The sequence below is a fragment of the Toxotes jaculatrix genome, chromosome 2 (assembly GCF_017976425.1).
Source record: "Toxotes jaculatrix isolate fToxJac2 chromosome 2, fToxJac2.pri, whole genome shotgun sequence".
Taxonomy (NCBI): Eukaryota; Metazoa; Chordata; class Actinopteri; family Toxotidae; genus Toxotes; species Toxotes jaculatrix.
In genome coordinates this window covers 15,742,152-15,751,948 of record NC_054395.1, presented here as the reverse complement: position 1 = coordinate 15,751,948, position 9,797 = coordinate 15,742,152, and the positions used below count along the sequence as shown (strand labels likewise).

General features: G+C 41.7%; 1 protein-coding gene across 2 annotated transcripts; it reads left to right on the top strand.

Moving 5' to 3' along the window:
- The first annotated feature begins 315 nt into the window (after window positions 1-315).
- eno1a (enolase 1a, (alpha)) lies at window positions 316-9,566 on the top strand. 2 transcript variants are annotated; one of them, XM_041053798.1, is made up of 12 exons: window positions 316-432; window positions 2,963-3,057; window positions 5,094-5,189; window positions 5,731-5,789; window positions 6,126-6,195; window positions 6,685-6,818; window positions 6,991-7,213; window positions 7,636-7,833; window positions 8,248-8,449; window positions 8,547-8,655; window positions 8,801-8,859; window positions 9,050-9,566. In XM_041053798.1, exons 2-12 carry the CDS (start codon window positions 2,973-2,975, stop codon window positions 9,111-9,113), a joined length of 1,299 nt encoding a protein of 432 aa, XP_040909732.1. In that variant the 5' UTR covers window positions 316-432; window positions 2,963-2,972; the 3' UTR covers window positions 9,114-9,566. The 2 variants fall into 2 exon arrangements, with proteins under 2 accessions (XP_040909732.1, XP_040909741.1); XM_041053807.1 differs by lacking the exon at window positions 5,731-5,789 and adding an exon at window positions 5,347-5,405.
- The last annotated feature ends 231 nt before the right edge of the window (window positions 9,567-9,797 follow it).

Below are 9,797 nucleotides of genomic sequence, written 5' to 3'. Positions count from 1 at the left end.
CTGCATCAGAGATCCCTGCCTGCCTCTCTGCACGTCCTCATCTCTGCGTCATCTTTCCGCATTCTGCCTCTCTCATCCTCTCACCAAGAGAAAAAATACATTTACCAAAATCCACTTAAAATAATAAAAAATGAAACACCATTGTTCTCTGCACATTTTAAATGCTGTCTTTATTAGCGGTGATGCTCAAAACCTTCCTGCTCTTCGTCCGAACGTGGGATGTCTGACTCCTCACGATGGTGAACGTGCTTCCCTCCTCGCACTCGTCTTCCTCGTGAGTCAGCCCCCGGCCAATGAAATTGCTCCGTTGCCCTGGTCCTTCCTGATTACGTTCACTTAACATCGACACCGGAGCGTCACGAGCGCCTTCTCTGCCTGCCCGCACGAGAGAGACACAGCAGCACCGTCCTTGCACACAGTTAGGCCGGAAAGGTAACTCTAACTCCCTTATTTCTGCTTTTTATCGCAAAAGTTTGGCAAGGACAAGAACAGTTAAGATTTAAAGCGTCTATTCTAAGACATTTCATGTTAATATAAACTATTTTTGCTCTTGTATAAATATGTACATGGTGTACTTCATGCTCGACGGTAACCTCAAAGTCTTGTCCTTGTGTTAGCTGATGATACTTTGTTCATTTCCATTTTTCTCGAGCGTCTGTTTAAATGGATTGATTTTAAATTGATGGTTGTGTGGCTTGCAGGATGGAGTAGTTTGTAGCCCACCGTCTATTTTTAAACCAGGCCGTCAGCTGGCGAGATGTCACTCCATTTAGAGCTGCAGTGTGTGTGTGTGGGAAAAGGGCGTCAAGTTGCAACTTCCAACTTCCAGCAGACCGCCTTTTCCATTTGTTGAAGAACCACTATTAGGCCTAAAAGGATGTAATGGGATGTCAGATACTGTCAGAGGCTACACATGCTGGGTCCGGCAGTGATTCAGCTACCAGTTGCTTGCACCAGACATGGGGGGTGTGTCCATAGGAAAGGAAAGGAAAATTACTGCATATAGCGAGATTACACAACGTTCAGGGTTTTTTTTCTTTCCCCCCAGTGATGGTTAGTCATTTCTCTACCTAACAGACCACAAGAAGATACATGTGCTTTAACCAAGTCACTCAGTTAGTAGATTGTAAGTTTATTACTGGAGTTTTAAAGGTGTGAATGTTCTTATGAATAAGTATTAAACTGGTTATTAATATACAGTAATGACTTGCTGGTATACTTTAACGCAGCCCAACATGGGATTAATCCTAATTTACATGTTTTCTGCGTACAAAACATATCAGGTGTCAATCTTTAATTATTTATTTATCTGTGGGTGCCATTTTGTGCTGCCAGGTTACCTCCTTGGATTCCTGTGTTTGCAATAATCTGGCAGCAAAAACCTTTAAATGGAACAGAAATTTACTGTAGTGTGGGTGCGAGACATCCACGGCAGAAATATAATGTGTAGTATATTCAAGGACTACATGTAATAATTATTTTTTATCATCGATTAGTCTTCTCCATGACTCATGAGTCGTTTCTATAAAATGTCAGAAAATAGTGAGAAACACACACAACAGTTTCCCAAAGTCTTCTTCAAATATCTCTGTGTCTCTAGATATTAGATATATTATAAATAGTTGCCAGGTAATGGGTTAATTAAGAAATCTGTCTGTTTACCTAAGTTCAGTAGAGGTGGTTATCAGTTTTAATTTTGGAGTTATGGTTCCAATACCAGAATGGTACCATTTCGTTGACAAATACTAACATGTTTTTCTATAAAACACTCCATGTTATTTTAACCAAAGAAGCCGAAATTCTTAAATATCTCATAAACTCAAACAGCCTTACAAAATATTAGATAAAACAGCCTTAACATGGAAACATTTTTCATTTAGTTTAAGACGTTTCTGATCATAGAATAACTGAATGAGACTGGGATTCTTGCCACACATTCAGTACAAACTTTGCCAGCTTGGCAGTTTTACATTCTCTGTGCCAGAGACACATTTCGGTCGGTATCAGAAATGTATTGATGTTCGATACCCAGCCCCCAACTGTAAAATATTTCCATTTAGCTAAAGAAGAACAGGGTTTGTTTGTGTTTTACTGATTTTGCCTCGTGGCTGCAGCCAGTGGCAAGTTTCCACAGAGACCTTTAAAGACATTTTCCATTGGTTCTGCTGTATTTGCACTCTAGCTTAGCTGTGGAAGAGGTACTCAGAGTTCACTCATGCTTTCAGAGTGGGTAGATGAGCAAGTTAGTCCATGGATTCAGGGAAAGTTAGATACAAACAATGAAAATCAATAGCACAGTAGGCGTCATGACCAGACAGTCTGGCTTAAGACCTTCTCTGACCTCCACTATTGAAATTTGGAGAGATAACGGAGGCTTCGTGAGATTAGACCACTGCTGAGTCCTGTAACTCTTAACAGTTCAGTGATACTTGGACAAAAAGAAGCCAAACATGCACTGTGCTGAAACACTCACTTATTGTTTCTTATGCTGACTTTTCACTGTTGTTATCAAGAGTTCTTACTTAACTGTTTGACAGTAGTGCTCTCAACACGGTTTTGCAAGCATGTAGCAATGATGTGTGTAATCTGATAAGTAAACTGAAGGGGACCTGCAGAGATTTTTTTTTTTTTTTGCTGCATAAGCCACGCCTTTCTGTGACTAATATCTCTGCAATCCTGGCCAGCCCACATCAGTTGGTTCAGGTGGTGTGCATGGCCAGTATATATAAGTTTAATTAGACAATCCATGAGATGGTTTATTGCTCTGTCTCCAAACTCCGGCTATAAATTAGATTACACTTTGTCCCGAGTTTGTCATTGAGCATTTGAATTTTTTGCCCACTCACTGTTTTGACTGGAAGCTTTAATTCAGTAAGTCACAGCACAAGGTAACCGGCGTCTGTCTGCTTGTCCTGTGAAACAGCACTATACCGATGTCTCTTTCCTGTCGTTTCATCTGCAGATCCAGAACCATGTCGATCCTGAAGATCCACGCTCGTGAGATTTTTGACTCCCGTGGCAACCCCACCGTGGAAGTTGATCTGTACACCAAGAAAGGTACGGCATGGCTTATATATGTTATTATGTACCATGTAAGTTTCTAAATTGTGGTGAAGGATGTCACAACTAACTAGCCGACAACAGAAGACCTTACAAATCACACTTTACTGTATGCACAATCTTTACACATTGTTTAAAAGGTCATTTGAAGTCATCTGTAACTTAGTATTAAGGCATAAACCTTGCAATTATTTCCCAGTGTATGCAATTCTGCAGTAAGAACATACCTGACCCAAAGTTTCATGGTATTATAATTATTTTTTAAGTGTCTTGCCAAATTATATAGCTATTGAAAACTACTTAAGTTGTAAATCAGGATGGTCAAGCCAGTGTGGCCACTCTGTTGCCAGCTCCAGACCCAGAGTAGATCAGATCAGATGGTGAAAGTGTGAAAATAGCTCCTGTAATATCACACTGCCTCTACAGCATTCTGCTACTGTAATGGTTCCTGTTTGGCAGCACATACGGCTTATACAGTAGGAACTTCTAGCAAACCTGTGAGTTGAGGTGTTGCATGCAAGGTGCAGGTGTCAGGTAGATTAAATCTGTGTGCTTCCATCACTAAAGTGTAAGCTAGATTACATAATGAAGCTGCAGGGCCTAAAACATCTAAACCCTACACTGTTTGACACGTATTCCTAAGGCTGAGATCAGTTTATTCAATTTACTAATGGCCAGACTGTGAAGTTTTTCCTTAAGCTCTTCTGTTCTGAGAGCTGAAACAAAGGAACAGTTCAACCCAATGAAATGTCCTGAGAATGTTAATGAAGTAACCTGAATGACCATTGACATGGAAGTGAGTGGGACAGGCCACACTGCCGTTAATACACTGGCTGGAAATCGACTGCTCTGTTCTGCAGCCCTGGTTTGGGATGGTGACTGAGTGCTCCAGTTTACTGTAAATAGCACCTTTATTCCTTTTTTTTTCGACAAGATTCCATTTTAAGTCCGCCAGGCATGTTTTGGCATCATTAACAGCACAGACCAAAGCGAGTGTGCTGCACCCGGAGACTGTCTGTCATAGTAACTGTAATGTGTTTAGCGGTGTTATGTAACCAGCCTGCCTCACGATCACAGACATACTAGAAAACCCTCCTGTGCTTGTGGCTAGAACGATGTAATTAGAAGTAACTCTAGTAATCTAGAGATACATTTATTCTCATTGCTATTGTGATATCCTCTGCATGGTGGGGTTATTAGCACAAAAGAGAAATGTATTAAACTATGTGTTTGTAAATTTGCTGATGCATTATGTCTATGCAAGGACCATCTTAGTAAAGTCAGTAAATTCATGCTACTGATGACTCTTTTGATTGTATTTGGCCAGGTAAAATATAAAGCAGATATAATGCGATAACTCTACATGCCAGTTTATAGCCTGAGGGATTGTTGCCAGCGTCCCCCCCAGCTGCATTTCTTGATGCAGATGATTTATTAAGCCAGAGCTCATGGCCTAGACAGAAGCTCTGTCCTCCTGTCCTAAGCCCTAAATCCCTCCAGACTTATACCATCCCCTGCCGGTCCACTGAGCAAACTGAACAGATTTGTGCTCATCCCCAATTTCTCTTCACTTGGGTGAATTCAAAATGGTTGTACTCTCTTATGAATGGGCGTGGCTTGGCATCCTTCCGCAGATGCACTGCACATGCTCAGTTGGCAGCCTGTCTTCCCCTGTTACATCACAGTCTTCTGCAGCACAGCCACTTCCTCCACACATGCTTTATTTCTACTCTGGACAGCGAAAGAACGGACAACATTACAGGGAAGGCCTTTAGCTGAGCCTCTAGGTCTGTGTTAGTGCTCCTTGAATACCAAGCAACCCTCCTGCACTCAGTGTCCTAACAAACATGTTCTTGTATGCAGAGTCTGTGCTGTATGAATACCACATAGTAATCACAATCATGGTAATGGCTCATGTAGTAAAATTACAATGAAACATTTATCAAACTGCACTCAGTCCTTTGCTTACTCTCTCGGACATGACACAGCACTTTGGCAAATGACATTTGCAAAATGTCCTCTGTGTCTTCAAGGTCTTTTCAGAGCTGCAGTGCCCAGTGGTGCTTCCACAGGCATCTATGAGGCTCTGGAGCTCCGTGACAATGACAAAACACGCTACATGGGCAAGGGTAAGGCATCTTCCCTGATTCCCCCTCTGAACTACCTGGTTGCTGCTCTTCTGCTCGTATCTTTAATGTCATTTCAACACAATTCTACATTCTTTTGTCTGTCCTCATCTCTTTACTTCTTCATTTCCGGTTCCTCCATCTCTCTTCCTCTTGTTAGGAGTCAAAAGAGCAGTTAAATATATAAATGAATTCTTGGCCCCTGCATTGTGTAACCAGGTAAATAAAGTGTGGAATAACAGGATGGCTCGTTTACATATCCCTGTGCACAGCAGCATGAAGAATGGGTTTGCCTTTGGAAACTAACCTTAGCAGGCGTTAACAGATGTTCACAGGCCCAAAAAGAAAAAAAAAAAAACAAAACAAAAAACGAATAAATAGCACAATCACAGTCCTCAGTCCTCGTGATTCCAAAATAATATATTATTTTTCGAAAACAACATCCTCGTAAGATTGGATGGGGCGCTCTGTGGTCATCTGTCCCACCTGTGATGCATGGTCTTTTTCTGTCTGGGTCAGTCATGGTCTGCTTGTCCCCTTGCAGGTGTCTCAAAAGCTGTTGAGCATATCAATAAAACAATTGCACCTGCACTGGTTAGCAAGGTAGGACCATTTATTGTTTGACTAATATTACTGTTAAATTTCTAACTGTACAGTTTTGGAACAAGTGGCAAAACATTGCATAAAACGGACATGTTGAGCAGCTGTTTGTTGTTCCTTTTTCTGAGTATTTTACATGTCTTAATCTTTGCACTTTTAAACATGATATACCATAGGTGTCTATAAACGTTTGTATTAACAGATGATATCAATTCTGAGATGCTGCTGTGATTAACACTGTTGGAGTGTGTTCTTCTAAACTAATGAGTTAGAATTAAACCTAGTTAGTCTTTTGTTTCCACATATGTGGTATAACTTGTCGTATTATGTCTAATCCAGGATGTGAGTGTTGTGGAGCAGGAGAAGATCGACAAGCTGATGCTGGACATGGATGGCACAGAAAACAAGTGTAAGATGCATCTCTATGTTCCGTAACTTGCTTGACAATTTGGTCTACTGACAACATACAATAAATTATGGGACAATATCAATTTGTTAACCTTAAAGAGTTTTGTCCTACATTTATTCATAGACACTAGTGTTAGCGTTAGTTTGAAACATTTGCCCAATGTTTGCTCTCTACCATTTCATTTAATCATCTGAATGAAGTGTGAAATTTATCGAATATGAAGTGCCCTAAAATAATTGTGTCCACTTTATGTACACTACACCTTCTACTAACAATCGCACAATGTAGTACTCCAGAAACTTTAAATCTTACAACTCAACAAATGTTGTTACAAAATGCAATGATCAGCAAGAGTCAGAAATCTGAGAAAATACTCTCTTCAGAAAATAATGAATAATATAAACATCAGAAGACAGTAATATTTCATAAATGTAGTCTTGAAAGAACTACAGACAGTATATTGAAATATTTGTGTGTGTCCTCCTTCAGCTAAGTTTGGTGCTAATGCCATCCTGGGCGTCTCCCTGGCTGTGTGCAAGGCTGGTGCAGCAGAGAAAGGCGTTCCCCTTTACCGCCACATTGCTGACCTGGCTGGCAACCCTGAAGTCATCCTCCCAGTCCCTGTGAGCATAATAATGCAATTACTCAAGTCATGTACCACAGGCTTTTTGAAAGACTCTTAATACTAATAGGCCTAACAGACATGTACCATTAACGTTTGATCTCTCAAACCAATCATTAACTTCAGTTGTGATTCCATTGAGCTGAAAGAGGATCCTCTCTGCTTCCCTCCAGGCTTTCAACGTCATCAACGGCGGCTCCCACGCTGGCAACAAGCTGGCAATGCAGGAGTTCATGATCCTGCCTGTGGGAGCCAGCAGCTTCAAGGAGGCCATGCGCGTCGGTGCTGAGGTGTACCACAACCTGAAGAATGTCATCAAGGAGAAATATGGCAAGGACGCCACCAATGTGGGAGACGAGGGAGGCTTCGCCCCCAACATCCTGGAGAACAAGGAAGGTGAGAGGAAACTGTCAGAAAGCCATAAAAACTATTTAATAGTGAGAGTTTCATTACAGGTCGATCCAGCTGAACAAATTACTTGTTATTTTATGAAACATTTAGGGGGTGAACATTGAAGGTCGTTACTGTGTGCTTTGACTAGTCCAAAGGGAGTGTTGGAAGCAGTGCATTCTTAGACCTTCCCAGGGAAGTACTTTACTTATCATCTCAGTCTTGGGCTGACATATGGTTTCTAAATTAAGGCCTCAGCACTGACTGCCAGGCTCAGACTCCAGTGTCAGGTCAAGGTGCTGATATGGCAAATGCCCCAGTGGAGCAGAGTCTTCAGTGGTGACTCATTTGTATAAACAGAATGTTTTGATTTTTAGCAGCAAGATCTCTGGTCACATTTTTACAGTAGTGTGTTGTTTTTGTTTCAGCTCTGGAGCTGCTGAAGAATGCCATCGCCAAGGCCGGCTACACTGACAAGATTGTCATTGGCATGGACGTTGCTGCCTCAGAATTCTACAAGGGTGGGAAGTACGACCTGGACTTCAAGTCACCTGACGACCCTAACCGCTACATTTCCTCTGACAAGCTGGCTGATCTCTACAGGAGCTTTGTCAAAGATTACCCCGGTGGGTTGTTTAACATGTAGTCTCTGATGTACGGCCTGAAAACTCTCTGTCAGTCCAGTAGTTGCTGCTCTGCAAGATGCAAAGATTTCAAGACATCATATACATCTGTTAAGTATAGTAGGAAAAAGGCTGAGCAAATGTAATGCACCCACACTAAGCTCATAAGTATTATTGCTGCTGTAGTAAGAAGCTTTAGCAAAAAAAAAAACCCTCTAAAAATCCACAGTTAGCAGCTAACTGGTGAACATAGTTGAGCACTTAGCAGCTTGTTTCTGCTGCCCCCAAGTGGCCAGAAAAGTCAGTTATTAGAGATTTAAGGTTCCTGTAAATAATGAATGTAATATGACCATAATGACTAATTTAGATACATAATTATATAATGACATCGCTCTTTTCTTCTGTCTATACCAACAGTTGTGTCCATTGAGGACCCCTTTGACCAGGATGACTGGGAGGCGTGGTCCAAATTCACAGCCAGCACTGACATCCAGGTGGTGGGCGATGACCTCACTGTCACCAACCCCAAACGCATTGCCAAGGGTGTGGCCGAAAAGGCCTGCAACTGCCTGCTGCTCAAAGTCAACCAGATCGGCTCCGTCACTGAGTCCCTGCAGGCGTGAGTGTCCACAACAGAGCGGTGTGATCACACTTGTTGCCAAAATCTAAAAACGTAAATAAAGTGTCAGCTGGCTTACACACGTCTTTTCTTTTAGTTGCAAGATGGCGCAGAGCAACGGCTGGGGTGTGATGGTCAGCCATCGCTCTGGAGAGACAGAGGATACCTTCATTGCTGACCTGGTGGTCGGTCTCTGCACTGGACAGGTAAAACCTTAACGGACAAGTCATTTTAAAAAGCTCATTGGCTTGGTGTCAGTAATGTTGAGATTTTTAAAGCTGACGACACAAACTGTATCCCAGCTTTTACATGACAGGTTTGGTCTCATGTGTCATTTATTGTCTTCTCCAGATCAAGACAGGTGCACCTTGCCGATCTGAGCGCTTGGCCAAGTACAACCAGCTGCTCAGGTAAGTTCAGTCCGAAAACATACGTATACTTACAATAGCTAAATAAAAGCTTGGTCAAATCTTCATAGTCACACAGAAGTTTATTAATGCTATGAGTTGTGTGTTCATTACACCTTAAAAGCACATTATGGCAGATTTTCTTAGGCTGCAGATCCATCCACATTGACAAACTGTTATCACTCTCACTCAGGATTGAAGAGGAGCTTGGTGACAAGGCCCGTTTTGCTGGCCAGAAGTTCAGGCACCCCATCTGAGCAGGTCTTCCTCTGTGGGCCTGTGTGTGTTCATTGCTGATAAATAACCCCCCCACACATAAACGCCACGCTAGGTCGCCCGCCCTGTCTGGAGAGAAGATGGAGAGAACACCGCTGAAATCCAAGGTCCAAGTCTGTGGTCTGTGGCGTAGAGAAGCTACAGTACGTCCTAGTACAACCACAGTTCAGCTCATCCTCAAACTATGCTTTAGCTCCTGATTAGTGTTGGTCTCTGTTTGTGTCTCTGTAACTGTGTGAGAGATTTTCGTTTAGCTTACTGTGAGTTGTCGTGATTCTTGGTCCTCTACTGAGTATTTGAGCTACTGTAACTTTTAGTATGGCTCTGCCTCGAGCAGTGGTAAGAGTACTATATGTGCAATGTGTCACATCTGACAAGGTCTCGTGTTGCTGTAAGCGTTGGCAGAAATATATAATAAACAATATAGTTTGAAATGTTTCGTGATTTCTTTTTATCCTCATGAAGCTTCAGTTGTGTGTCTTATATTATTCTTATGATGTTTCAATTCCCATATCAAGTGAAAGGTTTTTAATTTCAGCAGTAACAAGACCCAAGGGGCAAAACAAAGAAACAATAAAGTTTTAAAATCTCTAATTTAATGCTATTATTTTCTTACTGCAGCTCATAAATATTACTATTAAATTTAACAAGGTTATATTCACAAA

Bases quoted from the DNA above. Each gene is read 5' to 3' on its own strand.
- eno1a (XM_041053798.1), top strand. From the start codon at position 2,973: ATGTCGATCCTGAAGATCCACGCTCGTGAGATTTTTGACTCCCGTGGC. The intron at 5,190-5,730 runs GTAAGGCATCTT...GTCCCCTTGCAG, and splicing joins AACACGCTACATGGGCAAGG to GTGTCTCAAAAGCTGTTGAG. The intron at 7,214-7,635 runs GTGAGAGGAAAC...TTTTTGTTTCAG, and splicing joins CATCCTGGAGAACAAGGAAG to CTCTGGAGCTGCTGAAGAAT.